This window comes from Podarcis vaucheri (assembly GCF_965113315.1).
Source record: "Podarcis vaucheri genome assembly, chromosome: 9".
NCBI classification, from domain to species: domain Eukaryota; kingdom Metazoa; phylum Chordata; class Lepidosauria; order Squamata; family Lacertidae; genus Podarcis; species Podarcis vaucheri.
Genome location: NC_138767.1, coordinates 23,988,712 through 24,013,326, shown reverse-complemented (window position 1 = coordinate 24,013,326; position 24,615 = coordinate 23,988,712). Strand labels below are relative to the sequence as shown.

At 42.6% G+C, this 24,615-nt stretch overlaps 1 protein-coding gene across 5 annotated transcripts in view; it reads right to left on the bottom strand.

The window, feature by feature from the left end:
• NPNT (nephronectin) overlaps positions 1 to 24,615 on the bottom strand; it is a 73,003-nt gene that overhangs the window by 46,678 nt on the left and 1,710 nt on the right. For 3 of the 5 annotated variants that reach the window (XM_082236961.1, XM_082236957.1, XM_082236959.1), the window contains exons 2-3: positions 19,363 to 19,463; positions 3,118 to 3,168 (exon numbers count right to left, since the gene is read on the bottom strand). In XM_082236961.1, coding sequence (XP_082093087.1) covers positions 3,118 to 3,168; positions 19,363 to 19,463 — 152 coding nt within the window. The remainder of the gene's footprint in view (positions 1 to 3,117; positions 3,169 to 19,362; positions 19,464 to 24,615) is intronic. The other 2 variants (XM_082236958.1, XM_082236960.1) reach the window with 1 other exon arrangement.

The window sequence follows — 24,615 nt, the reverse complement described above, 5'->3', positions numbered from 1 at the left end:
CATGCTACCCTGAGCTAAGGCATGGTTTGAACCTGGGCTTGTGGTTTTTGTCACTCCCAACAATCCACGAGCTTGTCCTTTGCCTACAGGTTGTGGTTTGTTTGGGGGATGTGCCATGAGCCCAAGTTTGCACATAATGTGCATAATGCATAGCTCCAGGTACTTGGGGAGCAGCAGTGCAGGGTGATGATGGAAGCAGTTGGATTTCCTCACCCTTGCTAAACCATAGTTTAGGGCCAGTGAGGAGTAAAGGAGAGAGTTGGAGCACAGAAGTGATGGGAAGAAGCAGTACTTAATCCTTCCCTGTTCACCACTTTTCTGCTCCAACTCTCCCCTGCTGCCCAATATGCTTCCATTAAAATACACACAAACAAGGGGGAGGAAATGGTTAGCCTCAGTTTTAAGCAATTTAATTTAAAATGCAAAATATAACATGTGGATTGCTGAGGGAATGTATTGCATGTCCGCTACAACTTCCAATGACACTAAGAAGAACCAGTAAAAAGGGATATAGCAAAATAATAGGCCTTTGCATGTCTACAACTAAGCTGCATTGAGCGCATTGGGATTTATGCCCAGATGTGGCTGGGGCAACGCAGCCAGATGGGCAGGGTATGAATAATAAAATTATTATCATTATCAGATATGTATAGGCTTGCAAGCTAAGTGTGTATAGAGTTACAGCATGAGTCCATACATTCATACCATAATAAGGTGATAGTTATTTATTAAAAGGAATTTTTAAAATATATCCTGCAGATGCATGCATTGTGTATGTTTTATGCATATTTTGGAATGCCATGCTTGAACTTTTCTTGCTATTAAAACTTAACCAGATGTATCTGGACACATGTTGGGTCCCTCTTTCACCATATATACCAGTACATAGCCTCATGATCCAGTGTTGGTTCATAATTTGTAGGCAAGGAAGAAGCTTTCAATTAAATGAAGAGTAGCCCTTAAAAGCTTCTCTAGACAGGGACTGCAAATGCATTTTCTTGTCAAAAGTATCTCCATGTATCTAGTACGGATGACACTGAAAGCATGGAACTCGATAGGTTGGCAGTGACATTTCCTGAATTTTCTATGAAAAGTTAGTGCATAAAATATCACATTTCTAGAGTACAGGATTGGTGGGGAAGCAACCTAAGGCAATGATTAAACTGCCCTTTCTGATTAAGGGACACATAACTATCCTAGTTGTACTATTAAATTAAGTTTTCTTAATCCAAATAAAAAATAATATGTAAGTTTCTAAAACACATGCTTCATTCATGAAACGTATTTTACTATAAAGCCATTGTAATGGTTTGATGTGCACATTTACAACCTTTTAATGTGCTTTCCCTAAACTTTATTGCGGGCAGCTGGCCTTTAATCTTTAAGCAGCTCTCTCTCTCTCTCTCATATTGGAATGACAGTGCCAAATGTTGGACATTTGCTTCCATTTGCAATGGGGAGAAGCACTGGAGAACTAAACTTGTGGCCATCTTTAATAAAACAGGTATTGAAGTTCCAATCACCCACCATATTATGGCGTTATTATTAGGATTGTGAATGGCTTTCATACTGCACATACAGTTGCTTTACCAAAAAATAAAAATCAAGTCCCAGGTACCTAACCAGCTAAGCTACTTACATTTTATGTAGCAGTAAATCAATATTGCACATCAAGATAATATATGACAAACATTCCTTTGTCTGGTACATAGTGTTGGAACACTTCCAGGAAAGTTCAGTGCAAATTACTCATACACCGAAGTCTGAAGCAGTATTTCCCAAATCTTATGCTGCAACAGAGGCTGAAATTGGCTTCAAAAAATTAAGCCACCATGTTGGATGTGTTCACCATTTCCCCCCCACAAGAGCTGGGAGGCTCTGGGGCAGATTTGATCCTCATTCTCTGCCAATATTTGGTCAAATGGCAGCAGTCCAGGAGCCCTTGTTGACAGATGTGAGGAAATCTCACATTTGTCAGCCTTGCTCAGAAAGCACAATCGCATCCCTAAGCCTAGCTGACTAGGCAAAAGAGACACCAAAAAACCAGAAGGCAAGGCAGCCTCTGGTTCTGTGAGCTGGTTGATAAAATATGTGTGCTCACCAGAGTGTGTCTGAAAACTCAACTTGGCAAGTGGAGTTGGGGTTCCCAGTTTTCGTAAAAAGTAGAAGGAATCAAACAATTGTTTTAAAATGTATACCATGCCAATCATGTGCCCCCTTCCTCTGCTTGTTTACTGGGAAGCTTGCTAAATTAAATTGAACTTTCTTTCAAGAAGTATGCATAATATTTTAGCTTTAGGCTGCAATCCTAAAAAAAACCTTATTCAGAAGAAAGTCCAATTGAATCCAGTGGGACTTACTCCTGAGTACTCGTGCAGAGCAGCTCTATGCATATTGACTCAGAAGAAATAAGTCTTGCTATACTTAATGGGTCTCACTCCCAGGTAAGTGTGTATGGGTGTGTCCTACTCACACCGATTTCAAGTCACAATGAGGTTAGACCTCTTTAATAAATTGTAAATATATTACAAAACATATTAATAGCATCCATAAAGGGATAAAACAAAGTATTTGGAGCTTAAAGCCTAATCATTTAAATATCAGGTTATATATATATATATATATATATATGCAGGTTTTGGTGTCTTCGGGTGTCTTCCCGTGTAAGAGTCGGGGTGTCTGTGCGACGTTTCGACGAGGTCTCACTCGTCATCTTCAGGCTGGTGCTTTCGGCTTCTTGTTGCCCTGTTCCAGCAACAAGAAGCCGAAAGCACCAGCCTGAAGATGACGAGTGAGACCTCGTCGAAACGTCGCACAGACACCCCGACTCTTACACGGGAAGACACCCGAAGACACCAAAACCTGCATTCCTGTACCCGTGAAAATCTACGAAAGCATATATATATATATATATATATATATATATATAATGTCTACATTAGTCATTAAATACATTCATGAAGTTCTGCTATCACCCTAAAATAATAAGCAAAGTAATTACATGCATATTTTCTGTTGGGTTGTTATATCATTCTTGCGCTCCATGCATGACTTTAGAGATCATGCCTCCAAAACACCATCTTGCCAAAATTATTTTGAGAAATATGTTCAGCTAACCTTTGGGCTGGCACCTTATCCTGGCTATTCTCTGCCTTAAGATGTAGAAAGCTGCAAAACAAATGTCCATAAAAAGCAATTCCAGCTTTTTGTGTTTCCCTGCAAGGAGGATGGACTTGGCTTGGATTTTATCAACTTGCTACATTCCCGGTGACTTACACACATTCAACATTCAGAGCTTTTTTTCTGAAATAAAAAAAATAAACTGGGACACGTTTAAAAATAGAAATGTCTTATGTCACTATCTTGTTATGAGACATCTGCAAACAGATGTTGCAATGCACTCTCTATGAAAGTTACAAAAAGGAATGATGTTATGCTATTCTTATTTCACCCATCAAAGAATTCCAAGTAAACAGTGAATAGGACAGTGTTTCCCCCCACTTCCAGCAGCAAAGGTATGCACCATTCCGCAGTCTAAATGTAAAGCTCTTACAGAACAGTGTTGGGTTGTGGGGTTTTTTTGCCTTTAAAGAGACAGTATCCCTTCATATCCAACTATAATAACAGATTTCCCCCTAATTGTCTTCAGGGTGCTGACTCTGGTTAAACTGACATCCCTTGCAACTTGAGTAGATTTTTAACAGTTGGGGACCAATAAAGGAACCAGCCGTCTTTTCATTTTGGTTTTCATTAAACCTAAATAAAGCTTTCAGTCCACAAACCCTTTCGACTTCCATAATGACAGACCACGTGAAAGGCAGATCGCCGTACTGTAGAACCAAATGGAAATTAGATGAAATATGTTTGGCTTCAAATACTCTGCCATGCCTCAACAGCTGATTATAGTACTGGATTATTTAAAAACATGCAAAATATCAAGTCCAGATTTTGTTTTATTGCATTAACAAGATGGGATTGCAACACATCTGGAGTCTAAGAGTTCAACTTCAGTATCACTTGTGTGAGTTTAAATTCTGATTTAAAGAGGAAGTTCTGACTCAAAGCCAGACCTTGATGAAGCTCAGGGCCAAGTGCTCCCTTCTACCTTTTCAAGGAGTGTGGCCAGCAGGGCTTATCCTGCTCTGCATTGCAACATGCACCCCCTATATGTACACCATATTGTGTAAACTGTCTGTCCAACACTGATGGGACAGTTCGCCAACAAAACAACAATAAGTGGTTTGGAGGGGAAGTTTAAAAGAGGCACGCCTGCATGGCATTTTGCCACCTAAAATATCTGCAACTGAAGGCCACTTTTGCTCCTGGGCACATGTCTCCCTGTGTTGGTGCTGAAGCAGCAAGAATGGATAGATAAGAGAGGAAAATAAGTAAGTCTCTTTAAAGGTAAAGGGACTCCTGACCATTAGGTCCAGTCGTGACCGACTCTGGGGTTGCGGCGCTCATCTCGCTTTATTGGCCAAGGGAGCTGGCGTACAGCTTCTGGGTCATGTGGCCAGCATGACTAAGCCGCTTCTGGCGAACCAGAGCAGCGCACGGAAATGCCGTTTACTTTCCTGCCGGAGCGGTACCTATTTATCTACTTGTACTTTGACGTGCTTTCAAACTGCTAGGTTGGCAGGAGCAGGGACCGAGCAATGGGAGCTCACCCCATCGTGGGGATTTGAACCACCGACCTTCTGATCGGCAAGTCCTAGGCTCTGTGGTTTAACCCACAGCGCCACCCGCATCCCAAGACCTCCTAAATGTAGCACAGTACAAAACAATACAGCCAAATTTCACATATATACCTTTTGCCACAAGTTTTGTTGGAAAGCAAATGGTGCCAGTTACTTGTGTATGGGGAAAATGGGTCTCAGTGTGCATGGGAAAGGATACTGTTTCCTTAACACACAATTCATTCCTCTGCAGTGTTTTGCTTAAAATGCATTTTGCTGTTTTAAAGCAACACGCTGGGGATGGGGGGGGGAGCGGAACAGAATAGCAGAACCTCATTTTTTACATCAACACAACAATGCAGTTCTGTACTATAGGTACAGCATAGTTAAAGGTTCACGAATTGAAGTATAAAGAGTTAAAATAAGAGTCCCAAATTAAACAGCTCTTATAGTGAGAAAGTTCTATTCCAGGTCATCTTCAAGACCATCATTTAATTTCTACTTAAGAGTTCAGATTAGGGCATATTTAGTTATTATACAGAATTGCATTTATGTTCAAGCACACAACCCCCTTCCCCCAAACAACTAGTGGTTTCCCCACCCACACCGATATCTGTAATTCATGAAGGAATTTCCTATGGGCAACACTCAAAAACAATCCCCACAATTAAGCATAAACATGCATGAAAAGGAATATCAGTAATTTGAGATGGCAGAATCTAGCATGTCTTTTTATCCCCAAAGCATAAAGAAGGAACAGCAGTTTCTAGAATGTTGTTTCTTTGCAGCTGTAGCAAGAAGGCAGAAGCATGCAGAGCTCTTGGTTATATAGCAGCATTGCCAGCACCCTCCATAATCGTTTTCGCAAGCTCTGAACTTTCTTACATGCATTCTACTGCAAGTAGAATATCCTGCACAGATTAAGAGTTACACTCTTAATCTCAGGGAGGTGGGTTTGAACCCCACACCGAGCTAAAGTTTATTGTCAGTGGGTCCTTTACAATTCTATGATTCATTGAGTGTTTTGTTGAAGAAGGCTAAGCAATGTAGCCAGTTATTACACTATATTTTCATTACCAAGGATATTTTACTGGTGATGACTTTAAAACTTTGGGTTGTATCCAGTGTCATGTTTAGTCACTTAGCACTACGCATGCTCTGCTGGTGAAATGTTTGGCACCAGCAAAATGTTGCTACACAAGAGAATGCATAAGAAGATTGCCAAGAACTTTGTTGCACAACAGACAGTGCAACCTGATGCACAACAAGTTTCCACAAGTGCAACTGTTGCACTGGATTTATCGGTTCTGCAACATTAAAGCTCACCCATCCACTAGTGCAAGAGCCTGTTTGCTAGCAGACAGAGGCTAGTGGATGCAGCCCTGTCTTATTCTTTAACCATTAGCTCAGTTGGTGTTAAAAGCTACATTCCGGTCCCTGAGGACCTTTATCAGATGTTGCTCAGTGTCATTAGTAGTAGAAAAGTGTCCCTGAAATACAGCTTGCTCAGTGCTGCTGAGCTTTCCCTGCAACGCATAGCCTCAGGGTCATGTTAGGTCCTCCCTAAGTTCAATGGTGTAGTGGGCAGGCAGAGGAGAAGTACCAGAGTTTTTCCTCAGAGCTGAAGCAATGGTGCCCTCATAAATGGGTGTGGGGCACTCCACTTTTTCTAATAATGACAACCCTGTGAGAGAGGCTAGGCTCAGATAGTGACTGGCCCAAGGTCTGATGTGAACCCAGGGATGTGAACCCAGGCTTCACCAGACCAAGTTCAACAGGAAACCACAGTACCACTCTTCTTCAGCTTCCTATCCTATGTCTGTCAGCTCATCCCAATAAATTAGGTATTTATGCTACACATTGCTGTTGTATGTGTGTCTGTGTGCACTTATATGTGTGTTGGGCTCAACACCGTTGGGCTCTCCTTGGGGGTGTTAACAATGGACTCTCCTTAGGAGAGAATACTCAAGGTTTGAGAAACACTAAACTAAGCATAAGCAAGATTCTTCCAGAGATCCTTGCAGACTATCATTAAGGGGTGACAATTATTTCCCCTGACCATACTCTATAAGCATGACATATACCTGTGTTCTCAGTGTAAAGGCATCTGGTAATCCTGAAATGACCAGAACAAAGCCAATCAAGTCCAAAAACGTGAGATTACATTCTTTAAAAATCTGTGAACTGTCCTGCTTGCCATGCTTACATTTTTAGAAAGAAGTCCACTATTGCTCTGAAGATGTAGCAACTTTAAAGGCCACATGTGCAACATAGCTTGATTTGTTAAAGCTGCTGTGCAAACAACAAGCAACAATCAAGCATGCAGGTCAGCCCAGAATAGGTTCATCTTACCAAAATAACAACAAAGGCATATAGTGGCATTTTAAAACTATGTTACAAAGAACCCTGAGGCTCCATGTAAGCTTCTCAGAGGTTTCTAAATGAGAAGATCAATAATGATAGGCATGTTTCTCTGAAAGACAGTTTGAATGTCCATATATTGGTCCATATATTTAGGATTGTGCTAGCATGCTCTCTCATTTCTCATAGTGCTATTCTATAGCTCAGCAGGCCTGGCAGAATTCTGTGCAAGCTGACAAGACCCTAAGTTAGTGATGGCCATTAACTTCAATAGGTCTACTCTGAGAAATATTTGTTGAATACAATCCAAAAGCTAAGAAATAAAATAAGTTTTAAAAAATACAATTTAAAATCATATAGCACCTAGAATATCACTTTACAATTTGCTGCAACAGGCAAAAAAAAATCCTTAACCTGTCCACCAAGACCTTCAGCAATTTTCAAGTGGTCCAGGTGCAAAAATTTGGGAATCACTTTATTTGCTGTTGAGTGATACACATATTCTGTTAAACAAATAAATAAAATAAAATAAAAATGTGTGTATTTAAAAAGCAAATCACTAAAAGTAGATTGAGGAGAACTGTCACTCCCATTCAGGGGGGAGGAGGAAAGACGCTCAGAAATGATGTAACCCATATGCCTCATATTCAGCTATCTTTGCAAGTAGCCTTTCGTTCACCCAGCTCCTTAACTGCCTGGCATGCTAAGACCTTAATGTAATCATACCCAGTATGCAATATTATCACATATATACACCATATGTGTCATCTAGTCACTTAACGTATTCCAGGCATTGCTGATTTCTAATTAAGGGGCAGCTTCTCAGCTGATGCAAAGCAACATTACTTTATTGCCTTCATCATGTGGCCAAAGGGAGACGGAGACAGTTTTGCCTTCCTGCACAGGGCTGGGGAACTGGGACCAAATTAAAGGACAAGTGGATTCTGAATATACACTAGAGGTGTGGTGTTCCAGATGTTAGACTCCCAGCATGGCTAATGGTCAGGGGTGATGGTGGCTGAAGTCCGGCAACATCTGGAGGACCACAGGTTCCCCATTTCTCTCCGATATCCACAATGTTCTGGAAACCTTTGTCTTTGATGTTCAACCAAGTCATGTTTGCCTCCATCTGACAACACTATCAACTCTTCTCAAATTTATGTTGAGCCGAACCTACCTTTGCCCCATTTCAGTGCAGCACCAGTGTTTTGTGCAACACTAGCCCTGACCGGAGGGACACGGGTAGCACTGTGGGTTAAACCATAGAGCCTAGGACTTGCCGACCAGAAGGTCGGTGGTTCGAATCCCCACGACAGGGTGAGCTCCCATTGCTCGGTCCCTGCTCCTGCCAACCTAGCAGTTTGAAAGCATGTCAAAGTGCAAGTAGATAAATAGGTACTGCTCCAGCGGGAAGGTAAATGGTGTTTCCGTGCGCTGCTCTGGTTCACCAGAAGCGGCTTAGTCATGCTGGCCACATGACCCGGAAGCTGTACACCGGCTCCCTCAGCCAATAAAGCGAGATGAGCGCCGCAACCCCAGAGTCGGTCACGACTGGACCTAATGGTCAGGGGTCCCTTTACCTTTACTTTTAGCCCTGACTGGAGAGCTAGAAGCAGATCACAGTCATGCACTGTCTCCCTTGCCAAGAGGCCAGGTCTGCACAGGAGATGGACTTGAGGGTATACATCCATGGAATGCGGTGGATTTTTTTGTAGGGGAATAGTTCAGGTCAAAGGCGCCAGCTTGTGAAGGCAACTTGGGGCGGGCGATGTCATGCATGGGATATCTTGACATCCTGATGTGAGTGTTGTGCCTCTGTCCCTAAACCAATCAGAACCTTCCCGGACTTTAGGAAGGAGGCACCAGGGGAACATTTAGGCGACTAGCCTAATCACCCTAGTCCACTGACCGCACCCAGTGGGATGCATCCATGTTGGGTCAGAGAGACAGAGTGGAGATTTTGCTACTAACCACCTTGCCCCCCAGCAGTCTCTCTGTCCAAGCTGGCAGAGGTGGTCTTGAGTGTGATGCCAGAAACCCACCAGATGCTTGTCTTGGGAGAGTTTAGCATCTATGTGGAGGCTACCTTGTCTGCCCCAGCTCAAGACGTAATGGCTGCCATAATAACCATGGGGCTGTCTCAGTACATCACTGACCCAACTCATGAGGCAGACATATCCTCAGCCTGGTTTTCATGACTGGGCAGTGGGTTAATGTTTCGGGTGGAGGGGTAGAAATTGAAACGATCTCATTATCAAGGACCAACCATTTCCTGGATTCCATCTTGCCCCTAGAAGCCCAAATGACTTTGGTGGCATGGGATGTCTATTTCCAGCTACACCTGCTAGCTACAGCCTAGACAGGGATGTCCTGGCTGCTGTGACCCACATTCTAGTGGATTCCCATTTAAACTACTGCAGGGTGTTCTATATGGGCTGGCTTTGAACACAAGCCTGGTCTTATTTATGTGCATATTGGGATGGAACGGAAATTCCTATTTTCTGTGCAACAACCAAAACTCTTCTTTATAGAAGTGGTGAAGAGTTGGCATGGCTACAGGAAAATACCTTGAGGCACATACCACTCTTCTTCTGTATAGGAGCAAGGCCAAATTCTATTCCCTCAAAAATTTGAGTGGGAGCTTTGCATTTCAGTGGAGTGGGAAAAGGCTGACCATTTGCAGACCTGCATTTCTGGACACTTTTCAAATATTTTCTTCTCTATAGTAAACATGCTGAAAGTTCTTACTGAGGTCAACTATGTCATTACCACACCAGCTTAGATCCTCAGTGCAGGCCCATGCCACCAGAATGTTCTTGTGTAAAGCTGCCATCTTCCTTGCACAGGAGGTGGTTTGGTGGATCATGCCCTGGTTTTAGATCACCTGTCCTCAAAGTAAACAGCAGAGGGGAAAGTCTTATCTGAGCATCTATAGATAAGAATTTGCTTTCATTTGGCTTAATGTCCCTCTATGAGCCACACTTCTCTTTCTTGCCCAGATGGAAGACCAGTGTGTTTTGCAAGTTTAGTATATATACAATCAGAAGCACCACTGAGTTCAAGGGAGCTTACTTATCAAATCAAAGAATTATAGAGTTGGAAAGGACCACCACCCACCGGCTCACTCCAATAGTTAAAAGAGAAGGTGCTTCAACACTGTTCCCAATTGCCTTACAATTTACAGAAGTGATTATTGCATAGCAAAAATCTAGTACACCTGCAACATTTGTCCAAGATGGTGGGGGGGAATACATGACCAAAAAAGGACAAGTTAATCCACATAGTTACATATGACTGGGTTTAGTGAAGTTCTCTATTACAGAAAAGAAAACCTGTATTTGGGATAATTAACCAGATGCTCATAAACGGAGACATATAATTTGTGTCTGCCTTTTTTCGGTACACTGTGGCTGACTTAATCTGCTGAGTAAAATTTAATAACATAACAATTCTGGAACTTAGCACACAGTTTGCTGTTGAGGCAAGCATCAGCTTTGTTGGAAGCAGTAAGAGCAGGAATAGATTCCTATATATCTCACTGAAGCAGCCAAAACAGAATCCAAAAGCAGAAGTGAGCTGTAAATCACTGTTGCATCATACACCCAAACCCTTACAAACAAGTAAAGGTAAGAGCATCCATTATTTATAGGTCCTTTTGTAAGAGGATTTAAAAAGAACTGTTGCCTTCGTCTTCAGCCGTGTACAGAAATTAAATACAGCTATAAACTGCATTATAAATCCTCATAAAAGACCAGGCATCTCAACAAAAGATTTCGCTGGTGTAGCACTCAGTTGACTTTTTGATATTCCCTTCTCTTCATATTAACTGAAGTCTGGAAAACAGAATTTACCACACCCAGGACCTTGTCTTCACTTGTTTCTGGGGAAAGCTAGTTGCTGGGAAGCTAGATGCTATAGAACCTGGACCTTAACATTAGGGGTTGATAAGACTAAAATCTAAATGGATTTGTTGCAATGAAGTTTCAGTTACTTCATTCCAGTTACTGGCATCCAAAGACTCTCTAGAGCTACACAAAATGAGTTTATTTGAGTTTCTTTTTAAATGCACTGTCGATTCTTATTTTCAGATCAAGATATAATTTCCCCAAGTTCAGTAATTTGGTTTGTGTCTTTAGAATTCTCTTCTGGCTGACACCTACACTGAAACCAGGCTTCCATGTTTGCTGCAAGGCTAATCAACTACAAGAAGATGCTAAACAGATGCAGCCAAAGTAATGCCCTCTAGCTGGTGTTGTGGTGCGACCCCTATTAGCCCCAGCCAGCATAACCAATGGTTAGGCAGTTAGGCATTATGGGAGTTGTAGCCCACCAAAGATATTTGCTACTCCTGGGATAAGGATATGTCTGTATCTATTGCAGTTTTCTTCTAATTTCTCCTTTTATTGCTCCTCACTTGTTCAGAAAAGAGTAAGGGACAAGTAAACACACAACTATGTTGGTCCAAGTGGCCATGTTGGTCCAAGTAGACATGGCAAACTGGTAAAGATACTCTGAGATAAATGCAGCAGGACACCTTGAAACTTGGATGACAATGTTCTTAAGTACATCCATACATTGCAATGGATGCTGAGGGGAAATTAGTACTGACCTTTCTGTGACAAATATGGAAGTGGAGCTCTAGCCAGGGACATTAGCCAGGACGAGATGCTGACTGCACCAGTTGTTCACAGTATGTTTTGGGACACATGACATGAAGAACAGCTGGTGCAAACTTAGTTCTCAACAGAGTAGGATCTAAGCTATCAAAAAGCAGTATCTTGCTAAGTACCTGATACTGGAGACAAACAGCAGAGATTGCCTATCACCAATAGGCCCAGTATGTGATATCTGCAGAGTCTTCCAGCTGGTTAACCACTGGGAGAAAGTATACTAGTCTAGATGGATCTTTGATCTGACCAACCAGGCTATTATTTTCTTGTTAAGAAGTCAATGGCCATGTTTGCATGTATCACCAAGCCCTGGTGGTTTGTGTTAGCCATGCTTTGGTTAATAAACAATGGCTTACAAAAGCATAGCTTAGTGTTGCGTGCAAACCAGATCATTGTGTATGGCACCCATGTTTCTACAGTGCCTTGTACGAAACTGGTTTTAGTGGGAGCAGCATTACCTAATCCAGGCATAGGCAAACTCTGGCCCTCCAGATGTTTGGGACTAAAATTCCTATCATCCCTGACCACTAGCCCTTTTAGCTAGGGATAATGGGAATTGTAGTCCCAAACATCTGGAGGGCCGGAGTTTGCCTATGCCTGACCTAATCTAAACCCCAATCTGAGAACTTGCGAGGATTCTCAACACCTTTGTTCTGCTGACACTGATTTCGAAAATCCTAAACTGCAAATCCAGCAAACACAGCAAGCTATGCCAGTCTCAATAGGGCTCTGCTCCAATCCCATTAAGAGAGCACACGGCTCATAAGCAATGTCAAGAAAAAACAGCAGCAGAGTTTTAATATATGGCTGCATGCACACACATGCACACAAGTGTGTGCGCAGCAGCAGAGCAAGCCGATCAGGCACCTGGGGTGGCGCAGTTGTCCTGCACCTGGGGGTGGGGCCAGGCAGGACACTCCGCAGGGCCTCCGAGGAGTCTGCCTGCCTCCTCCCACTCAGCCGCCCTACAGCTGAGGGGGAGGCGGCAGGTGGATGGTTTGGGGCAACACAGAGCCTGCACTTGCCCAAACTACCACATCACTCCCAGGAGAGACATGTGGCTCGGGCGCACTGCAGGCCCCGCGGTGAGTGCCGCCCGGTATTTTGTCACTCCCCTCAGTTGTGACATGCAGGGCAAACTGACCCCACCGCCCCCTTCCTCTGTGCCCCCCTCTGTCTATCTATCTATCAATCTGTCTGTCTTTTGAAGTCTGTGTCTTTAATCCAAACATAGGATGTCATTGTTATAAAAGGAGCACACACGTTGAAACCAGGTACTGCCTGCAAGGGCTCATCACTAGATTCATCACATATTAGTTTATGTGATGAGTCCAGTGCTGCCACTTAAGAAACTGCAGAACTTTCCATTCCATAGCACAGTAGGTATTTCTCCTTTGGAGCCAAAGTTGCACATTAACTTTTAGAGGATGTGCTATGTTTTATGCCGACTGCACTCAATGGTGAAGCAATACTGTTAATCTACTTTGCTATACAACCCTGTCATACTTCCTGAGAACTGTCACCTGGAGCAGTCTGTACCACTTTGGATCCAAAATGAATTATTGGTATAAAGCTTTTAAGAAGCCTGCCAATTTATCCTCTAATTTTTTCAGGAGGTTTTGCATCAGGCACATTTCAAGTCAATGAAAGTGGTAACCGGTTGGTCTCAACTAAGTAGGTCAGGGGAGGGGGGAATCAGTGTTCCAAAACAGATCTGCGTTGTCTAAAACCAGCTTGCTCATGAAACGGAACACTTTCTACTTCTATCCAGTCATCTATAAATGTTTCATGTTATCATTTACTAATAATACTATGAATTATCCAACAAATACAGGCCAGTAAGTCTTCTAACTTTTTGGCCTGTTTGCTTGGATTATTCACAGGCCTCCTCTTAAAACTAGCATCAGACTTGCCCTGCTCCAGTCACTTGTCATTCATCATGGTTTGCCTATATGTAATTGTAGGAAAAGCTACTAAAATGGGAGCTCATCGCTTGATGCTGAAATTCCATCTTTAGCACAAGCATGAAAAATCTCTTTTCTATCTGACTAAAGCTGAAAATAACAATGACTTTAATACTATTGGCAAGCAGGTGTGTGTGGGGGGGACTATGTCTTAACAGCCCAATCCTGTGTTTATTGTTCTGCTATTGCTTCCCTGTTCCAAGTGTCCAATGTGTTTTAAAATTTCGATTTCCATGTGTTGTCTAATGCAGCCTTTGCAAAGCTGATGCCCTGAAGATATTCTGAACTACATCACCCATCAGCCAGCACATACTAATGGGAGCTGTAGTTCAAAACCTTGGGAGGGCAGCAGTCTGGCAAAGGTTGCATCTAATATATCTATTTTTGATTCTGTTTATGGAGCCTGAGCTTAGGATGTGTAGCCTGCCTGCCTTGGTGTCATGTTAAGAAGCTCAGTCCCTGTGTCCATTCAGGTTCTTGGTTTTCTCTTGGTTTGTACTTTCTGCTTTGGTCTTGTCAAAAAGCTTGATGGCTAGAGCTGTGCTTAATGTTTGCCTACAAATATTTTCAGTGACTCTATGGGATCTGAAATATCCCACCTCTTTTTCCACAGCCCACGCATAACTACTCCACTAGCAGATACTTTAGTGCTTCTCAAACTTCTTCCAGGGAACACTGATGCCATTGTATAGCAAATCCACTTGGACAAAGCTAATTCAGAAGGCACACAATGCTTAACATAACCAGTCAAATTTAGTTGCTTGATGGTGTCTCTAGGGGCAAAGGGAGCTATTTCAAAGTGAGGAGGCAATGTTTCCTGTGTTGTATTGTCAGGACTCTGAATGGGCAAACACTTCCACACCTTTTCAAAAACTCCTCTTAAAAAAAGAAATCTGAAAGGAAGAAGGGATTTGCTGGTGAGGAAATGTTCACAAAGCACCCGCCCCCATTGTTTCAGATCAGCCCTGCTGGTGACCTTTTCAACACACCAAATGGTATTTGTCACTTTAGTGATGAACTTTTAATTTCTAATAGGAAGGAATTCTATCTTGGTGTATTTATTTCAGGCATTAGGTAGATATTTTTTTCCTACTGGTTCTTGCTCCTTTGCCTTCAACAGATACTTGTTCAGCAGACATTAATGCTTATCTACATGTTGTGTATAGGACGCGGGTGGCGCTGTGGGTTAAACCACAGAGCCTAGGACTTGCCGATCAGAAGGTCGGCGGTTCGAATCCCCGCAACGGGGTGAGCTCCCGTTGCTCGGTCCCTGCTCCTGCCAACCTAGCAGTTCGAAAGCATGTCAAAGTGCAAGTAGATAAATAGGCGGGAAGGTAAACAGCATTTCCGTGAGCTGCTCTGGTTCGCCAGAAGCAGCTTAGTCATGCTGGCCACATGACCCGGAAGCTGTATGCCGGCTCCCTCGGCCAATAAAGCAAGATGAGCACCGCAACCCCAGAGTCGTCCACGACTGGACCTAACGGTCAGGGGTCCCTTTACCTTTACCTTTACATGTTGTGTAGATCAGGCATAGGCAAACTTGGCCCTCCGGATGTTTTGAGACTATAATTCCTATCATCCCTGACCACTGGTCCTGTTAGCTAGGGATGATGGGAGTTGTAATCCCAAAACATCTGGATGGCCGAGTTTGCCTATGCCTGGTGTAGATCTTTATGCACCGATCTCTGTAAATCAAGCTCCTGCTAAGTCCCAGGAAATTTTTTCTGAAAGTGTATTTGAGCATGAAGTCATTGTGCAACCTCAAGCAAAGCATTTTCTCTTGCTGCAACTTTCAAATCTGACTTTGGCTCCATCCATGTACCAATAGCTGGGGGTTAGGTAGAGGAGCACTAGGTGCCTCTTTCTTTTTTCCCACTAAATGAATGCATGTGGAAGAACAACCCATTTGTGTTCTGTACAAACTATATTGTAATAAGCATGCATGTTCAACTTTCAGCACTGCCTGAGCACCTATATGTTAGGTAAGCACACACACACACACTTCATAAAGGAGCCCCCAGGTAATCAGCACTGCTATCTTAGGCTCAGAGAGCACCGTGGTCTGCTGCCCTCTACCCCAAGTCTCCCCTGCTCTTGGAGACAAAGGGCAGAGGGAACAGGTGCTGCTGCCATAACCTGTTGAGTTTGCAAATTCCTAGGGTGGAGGTTAGGTGAACTGTTGGCAGAACACATTGGCTCTCCCTCTGTGAATCTCTCTCATCAGATAGGGGCCTATTGCACCTGCAATAAGCAGCACCCAGTCAGTGTGGGATGGACAAGCTCCATCCTGGTTCTATCTTCCTGCTGCCTCCACCCACCATGATGCCGTGTGACTCCTCTTTCACCTACAGGCCTGCACAACTTTTGACCCATTAAGCTGAGCACAGCCCAGCAGTCATGCATGGGAGCATGCTAGGGACTCGCTAAACCTGTTTTTTGCTGCCCACCTGAGACTACAAAAATTGGGGGGGTGGGGAGAGATGTTGTCAAGCACATTGCAAGCCACCTTATAGTTTTAGTGGGCTGAATTCAACTTGGCAGGTCACTCATTTTTCAGACTTGCCCAGTAGCTAATGGTGATTTCCTTCACAGGGTTACTGCAAGAGTAAATTAAATGGGATCTGCAAAGTGTTCTGTATATTAGCAGCTACAAAGATGGTCCGGATCATTCTCAGAACAATTACTACTCTTCTTATATGGCATCTTCCTTAAAACCCAGCTGAAATCTCAAGTAACTCTCTGTTAATCATTGCAATTGTGTTTGCTCTTCCTTAAGGGAATGGCTCCAGTGACCATTTTTAAACAATGTTTAAAAATAATTACACAAAACCACTGGCTATTATCTGCCCCTGGATCCAAAAATGGTATTCTTGAATTGTTTGAATAAAAACATGCCTTCTCCCCTCAAAAGAGATGAGATTGGTTAATATTTTTTCTTTAAAGAAGCTAAATGGGTAACAAAGAATATGTTACTTAATGTGGCTCAGAAAATAATAGCCTGGTAACCTATTTATTGTGGATAAGAAGAAATGATGCCAAATGAAAGTGAAATTACTGGATCCTACTATTCCTGACAACTTCCTAATCATTTGACCAGCATTTATTACATTGATGTAAAGTAATGATTTTCATGCCTTACATCACTAACTAAATGTGAATTATTTTCATATTTATGTGAAACTTCAGTGTTTCTAGGAAATGTATCCAAAGCTGTTATTACACAAGCAGAATAAACTTCCACTTGCACAATGGAACTTCCTCCCCACCGCAGATCCTCAGCACCATGGACGGAGCCAGGACTGGAGGGGGGCAAGATTTTGTTCAGGGGGGGCAGGACTTTTGTTAGGTAGGACAGAACCCATGTGATTGGTCAGTTAGTTAAGTATTTCTATTGTTTTACTTGATCTAGTGGTGGGCAGCTGCTCCCCCACCTCTGCTTGGCTACACCCATGCTCAGCACCCTCAAAATCTGCTCCAGAGAATGGAAGGGGGGACCTTCCCAAATACATTTTGGAGGTACATAGGGTCTTAAGCAAAGGAAGAGGAAATCACGTTGTATAAATACATTGCTCTTTTCCTCAGTTTCCTCCCTCGATACTTTGTTTTGTTTTAAGATATTTGCAAATTGAGATGTTTTAGGTTTGCATTTAAATGGTTTGAAATGTTTTGAGATGCAAACTTATATAAATCAGGTTCTTTTTTAAAAAAAAGAAAAATAAATATTGTTTATTGCCCAACTAAGTTAAGCGTTTTTTATTCAGATTTCTTTTAATGGGAGAATTAAGCTTAGGTGCAACTCTTTCCCATTAGAAACAGTGGGAGACTGAAATGTTCAACTCTGGTTGGATTGCGCCCATTTGTGCTCAGAGTACAGAGGTAAAATTCTAATTAGATTTGTCAACTGCGGAGCATCAATCAGCAGAACCAATAAAGACCTTAATTTGGGGCAGGAGAGAAGCAGAAATGTCACACTGCAACCAACTGCATTCCATCACAATAATGAAGACAGATTGATGCTTGAAGAAATGTACTTTATCAATTGTGAAGAAAGCTTTGTGGTTGATTGTCTACAGCATGCCAAATTTTGCATTTTTATTGTTGCCACAGGCTTCGTTTTGTGCAGGACTAGAACCAACTGACAGAAATTGCAGAGAAGCAGCAGTGGCACCTGCCAGGCCCAGAATGCCTCAATCAGAGAAACAACCCTCTTTATCATTCCTCAGAATGAAGCGAGGAAGAAAATGTGGAGAGCAATAATTCTGGGCGGCTTCCAACAAAATATTAAAATACCGTAATACATCAAACATTAAAAGCTTCCCTAAACAGGGCTGCCTTCAGATGTCTTCTAAAAGCCTGGTAGTTGTTGTTCTCTTTGACATCTGGTGGGAGGGCATTCCACAGGGCGGGTGCCACTACTGAGAAGGCCCTGAGAAGGCCCTGTAACCTGGCTTCTCACAGTGAGGGAACCGCCAGAAGGCCTTTGGCACTGGACCTCAGTGTCTGGGTAGAATGATGCGGGTGGAGACGCTCCTTCAGATATACTGGGCCGAGGCCATTTAGGGCTTTAAACGTCAGCACCAACACTTTGAATTGTGCTCGGGAACTGAATGGGGTGGCTGGGAGAACAAGCAGGGCCAGAAGGGTGACAAGGCAAGTAAGTGGAGAGGGGTTGCCAGATCACCATCCTCTCCACCTGCTATACAAGACAAATGTCTTCTTAGCTTGCCTTGTTATGGCCCTGGCCCTGAGTGAAAAGGACTGCCTCAGGAGGTGGCGGCCTCTTGTTCTCTGGAGGTATTCAAGCCAAGGGTAGCTAGGTGTCAAGTAGGCATCCTGAACTGTAATCTCTGCCTTGAGCAGGGAGTTGACCTCCACGGTCGCTTCCAACTCTGATTATTTTATGATTCTGTGATTGTGAGATTGTGTCTAATCTGGTGCAAACATAGAAAAATATGCAACTAGGCAACAGAAAACATGGCAATCTATGTCTGGCTACTTTGGTCAGCTCTCCAATGCAACTGAAAGCCAGCATTTCGGTATTCCCATCGCTTCTATAGCTTCTAGCTGAATGCTTCTTTTTCAGAAATTGTAGTTGATAAAGTTGACAGGGCAATGAGAAAGTGAGAAATGTTATTAATATATGTACCACCGCAAGACACTGTCAGGTTAAATACCAGAGCATAATCTGGGAAGGATTTATTTTAATCTTTTTCCTTTAACTTCAGTAAGGATGTTTCTGAAAGGTTTTTGTTTAACCTTCTCTAAATGTTATTAAAGAACAAAATATGCAGCTAAAAACTGCTTATGATTGCAATAAGTTCCGCCTTTTTCTGGAAAATTGGGAACAGAAAATGTTAATCTACAAACAAAAATTATGTAGATAAACTTTTTCAAAAACAAAAAACACCCTGAATCAAATGTAATGCTGTAAAAAAAATAATGAAATGAAGATACATTTGGTTTAATGCTGCATTTAATTTCCATAACTTACAGTACTGTTCATATGGAAATCTGGAGTTTAAAATGGGTAAGATTCTTAACCTGTCAGTGTCCCTCTAGGTGAAAGCAAAAGCCCCATGTACATTATAAGCCCTGCATCATGAGAGTGTCTGTGATTATATGAAAGCCATTATTAGAGAGGAACAAGCCCTGTTTTAAAAGGCTCAAAGCCCCAGCAGTGGTGATACTCACGTTGGCATTGGCCCCATGAGTGGCGAGCCCAGCCCCAGCAGCAGTCGACTCTGCTTCCAAAACGGCACAATCCGGTCGTGGAAAGTATTTGCCTGGGCCACCTGCACCAACGCCAAAAATAAATTTGGAAAAGAATGAACATGAGGACACATGGTTGCAAGGAGTCCAGCAGCTCATCTAGCCCAGTCCTGCTGCCCTGTGACACAATAGTGACATTCTATACTTATAGGATTCTTGACAAAAGGCCTCTAAAACCTTTGGACTGAAAATTTCCACTGGAGGCAATCGCTGTCTTCCTTAACAACTCACTCCAGTACACTGAACTGCACCTGTTACTTTAAAGCAGGATTTGGGTGTATTCAGACACACAAGTTTGTGATGGTGCATCTGCAAGACATTACTTGATATCACAGCTATCACTTGATGATTATGCAGATATAGCATCATAACAGAACTTTCCATCTTTCTCATTTCAACTCAGAGGCAATATTTTTCATTGGAGTATGTTCGTTCAGTTGCCAGCTGTCAAGTGGGCAGGGGGGGAAATCAGTGACGCGCACGCAGGTGTGAGACAAGCTACAGGAAAGTTTTGCAAAGGTTAAGATTAATGGACCTTACTGCCAACTGAACTCTTTTTCAGAAGCCATTGTTCCTTGTCCTGTCCTCAAAAGGTAAAGTGCACCCTTGTTTTCTCTCTTCATGCTTCTATGTAGATATTTTGGTTAAGTAAAATACCCTCCTTTATCATCTCTTCTTCGCTCAACATAACCCATTTCCTAAGTGTTGCATCTTAAAAAGAAACATACCTCTATCATGCTTTTAGTTTTCCTTTTAGGGCAGATCCACACAATAACTACCCTGACAAGGAGGCTTCTCAAAATCCAAAGCATGGGGAAACCACCAGACGTTATTAGAAGAAGAGGAGTTTGGATTTGATATCCCGCTTTATCACTCCCCTTCAGGAGTCTCAAAGCGGCTAACATTCTCCTTTCCCTTCCTCCCCCACAACAAACACTCTGTGAGGTGAGTGGGGCTGAGAGACTTCAAAGAAGTGTGACTAGCCCAAGGTCACCCAGCAGCTGCATGTGGAGGAGCGGAGATGCGAACCCGGTTCCCCAGATTACAAGACTACCGCTCTTAACCACTACACCACACTGGCTCTCTTTTAGGCCACTTGCCCTAAAATCAAAGATATTGCAAAGCATTTCCTGGTGATTGTAATGGTGCCATGAAATCTTCAGAGCCAATGGAACTCCTACAGACAGAACTGCTCACTTGTATGGGACAGCCTTCGCAAAGTCTGAATTGTAAACAACCACCCTCTTCCTCCATAATGTTTAGAAGGTTTTACTATCCCGTTCCCTTGTATCCCACCATGAATAGCCATCCATCCCTCTGTTCTGTTTTTTCTATGCTTGTCTCTTCTGTTCCATGTTTTTTCAAGAAACCGTGGCTAGTCACAGTGTGATGGGCCAGGGTTCCAGCATCCCCTTAGCTTTGGGTGGAGGGATTCTGAAGGCTCTGTATATAACCCACCACCAATGAGACTCAGGTCTTTGTTAGCTTGGACAATCGCTCTTACATTGCTCTTATACATTCTCATTTAGAAACACAGGAAGATTTCTTATACCGAGTCAGAACACGGATACAGCAGTTCTCCAGGGTTTCTTCCAGTCCTACCTGGAGATGCCATAGATTGAAACTGAGACCTTCTGCATGCAAAGGAGATGATCTACCACTGACCTATGGTCCTTCCCTTTCATTCATGATACTGTGCTCAGTGGAACTTGTTATGCCCCACAGGGATATTACTAAAGTTATAAACTAGGTGGGGGAAACCTTTGGCCCTCCTGGTGCTGCTGAACTACAACTCCCATCAGCCCCAACAATTATGGTCAATGGGCAAAGTTGATGGGAGTTGTAGTTCAGCAACATCTGGAGAGCTGATGACATCCCCACAGCTATGTACAAGTCTTAGGACCGACATTGATAAAACTTATACATATATACATGTAACTTTCCTATTCTCCTCCAAACCCACTTGAAGCACGTTCTAACTTCAGAAGATGATTTCCCCTGCTTCTTCCCCATCCTGAAGATATGGGAGGTGATTGAGCCTCTTGTGGGTTGCCTTGTACTTCTGAGGCTCTTGTGGCACCTTGGAATTGCAGCACAACTGTGACAACCTCCAGCTCTCCTCCCGAGTTTGAAGCAACTGAGGTGTGGAATTGTCCCCAACACCGTGATGAATTTCAGAACACCAGTGCAAGAACCCAATAAAAATACTACCCTAGGGGAATAGATGGAATCCTGGTGACCACAAATGTTGGGTTGACTATCATGAACAAGTGGAATTTGTGGACCCTGACACTACACTGCAATGCACAATGAGGTAGGAATAAAACATACTTTATTGGAGCAAAGTATCCATATGAGATAAATGTCAACTGCTAAACAAATTGAGAAAAGCACAGTTAAAGGAAGGACCTTTTCATGCAAGATCCTGTTTAGTCTTTTCTACATTCTGCATGACCTACTCCCTAATTTGCATCAAAGTTTTTCATCACATTTTGACATATTATAGCTGTAGCAATTACACACACATTCCAGCTCTTCAGCGCTCATTTTCGCATTTCACTTATCTAGATTCATGTTTAAACTTGAGCTGCAGTCTTCTCGCTATACTGATTCACTGACTCTGTGCTCAAGACATCAACTTCTGACTTATTTAGCTTATAAAATAAGATTTGTATATTAAATGGGATTTTTTAAAATAAGCCATCCAGCAGATCCGTATGATCGTGAAGTAAAATGGATTATTGGGCACATAGCAAGAAGGAATTGCAGGAATTGCTGTTACTGCATTAGTTCTCATGCTACATTTACTAAATAGAGACTCAATGGCTGTGTTCAAACACAATGCAAAACCACAGTTTAGCACTACGTAAATGAGCCTAGCCTCAATCTGGGCTCTCACACTCCTCCCTCCCCTTTCTGTACTGCTGGGATAAGAAGTTCAGAAGCTTTTGCTTTCTGTTTTAATTAATCACAGTTTGTCATTTCATCTGAACCGAGGATAGTCATTCCACATTAACTATGGCTGGCTTCCGAACAAGCCAATTTAAAACCATGGGTAGTTGAGCTAGCTTGTTAAACCACAGTGAGTGTTAAAAACCAGTTAGGATGTAACAACAAATCGCAGTTAATTAAAAGCAGAAATGAATGCTTCTGAACTTTTCCTCCCAGCTGTGCGGGAGGAGGAGAGAGAAGGGAATGTGCAAGCCTGAGAAAAGTTGAAGTCTTCTAGGCTCTTTCACACAACACTAAATCATGATATAACATTATATTCAAACACAGACAGTGCTGCATAAATATCCAACCCAGGTAAAGAAATGCATGCATGCATGAAAATAAGTTTCTGAATGTGTATTACTAGGAACTGCGAGCATAAATAAGATGCACATCCAAATGTGTGTTAGGAACTGCCCCTAGATACACATCCAGCTACAGATTTCATCCATGCGCACTTCATCACTTTCAACTGGATGGGTATTCAGTTGGGTAAGCATCTCCACACCTCTGAATCTAGTCATAAGTAACTACCATTTTTACATATAAAAAGAACTCAATCAAAACAACTGCATAAGGTGGATTCGCACATGCGGCTTAACTGTTGTTAGGTTCTGTGGTATTTCTTTTACAAAGAAAAAAAAAAAGGAAGAAGCATTTCCAGTCAATCATTCTACCACACAGATCTGCAACCTTTGGTAAAAACCCTCCATACTGCTTAAAAAGATGAAAGACAACTGAGCTACCCCTGGCAGTGAGCCAGTGTGGTGTAGTGGTAAAGAGTGGTAGACTCGTAATCTGGGGAACCGGGTTCGCGTCTCCACTCCTCCACATGCAGCTGCTGGGTGGCCTTGGGCTAGTCATACTTCTTTGAAGTCTCTCAGCCCCACTCACCTCACAGAGAGTTTGTTGTGGGGGAGGAAGGGAAAGGAGATTGTTAGCCGCTTTGAGACTCCTTAGGTAGTGATAAAGCGGGATATCAAATCCAAACTCTTCTTCTGGCAGAGGCAGATTTAGGGCAGTGTGAGCATCTTATTGGTGCCCCCCATTTGGTTCAATGTCATTTTATTACATGCTATTTATATCATTGCTGTATTGCTATAAACGTGTTTATTGCTAGCCAGCTTATGATAACAACAACAACAATAATAATTTATTTATTTATACCCCGCCCATCTGGCTGGGCTTCCCCAGCCACTCTGGGCGGCTTCCAAAAGAATATTAAAATACTATAATACATCAAACACTAAAAGCTTCCCGAAACAGGGCTGCCTTCAGATGTCTTCTAAAAGCCTGGTAGTTGTTGTTCTCTTTGACATCTGGTGGGAGGGTGTTGCTTGCTTCAAAATGCAGGGTAGAAATAATACAAAGTACCTCGGTATGTGCAAGCTTCTCCAAATTAGGTGCAGTTGCACGTGCAAATTTCAGATATTGTGAAAGCCACAGGAGCTCATTACATTGACTGCAAACTATATACAAAAAGGGCTGGCTACACCTCACTATCCCCAGGTGTCTTCATAAATTCCTTAAGAAAGAGACACCGTGTCAGTTTGCAGACTTTCGTCATTTCCAGTCAATGAATGAGGCAAATTTCCAGGTGTGCCTTTTTTCCTTGGCTTAGGGGATACCAGAGAACATTAAACAGATTCCACTGGAAACAAACACCTCCCAGTCAATTTGCTTGCCACTGCCGCGTGCACCATGGCATCTAAAAAGGAAACTGTTTTGTAACAGTCATCAGTTCACCACAAATTTCAAATTGAGATGGCTTTATATACAAAATACACAATAGCCATGATCTAACTGATAAATCATACAGAGATTATTGGCTATTTTGCATGGAAGTAGCAACTGAGTAATAAAGTTATAAAGAACTCTGGGTTGCCCAAACCTGTCAAAGCTTGTCTATCTCACATCTCCACACAAGTGAAGTATGTACATTCCATGAGGGAATGCAATCTAACCCTACATTTCACAGCTTTTCTATTTCCTACTTTAGATACCTGTTTTGCAGCTACACAACTTTTGTCTGGAAAACACATACACACACACACACACACACGAGTACTTGGGGTATTATGAATATTCTCAGACTTGATATTGGTTGCACAATTCACCTGAGGGCTGTCCCTTCTCTGCACCATGCAAATATATATACATAAATGAGTTTTGCAGGTTTCAGCT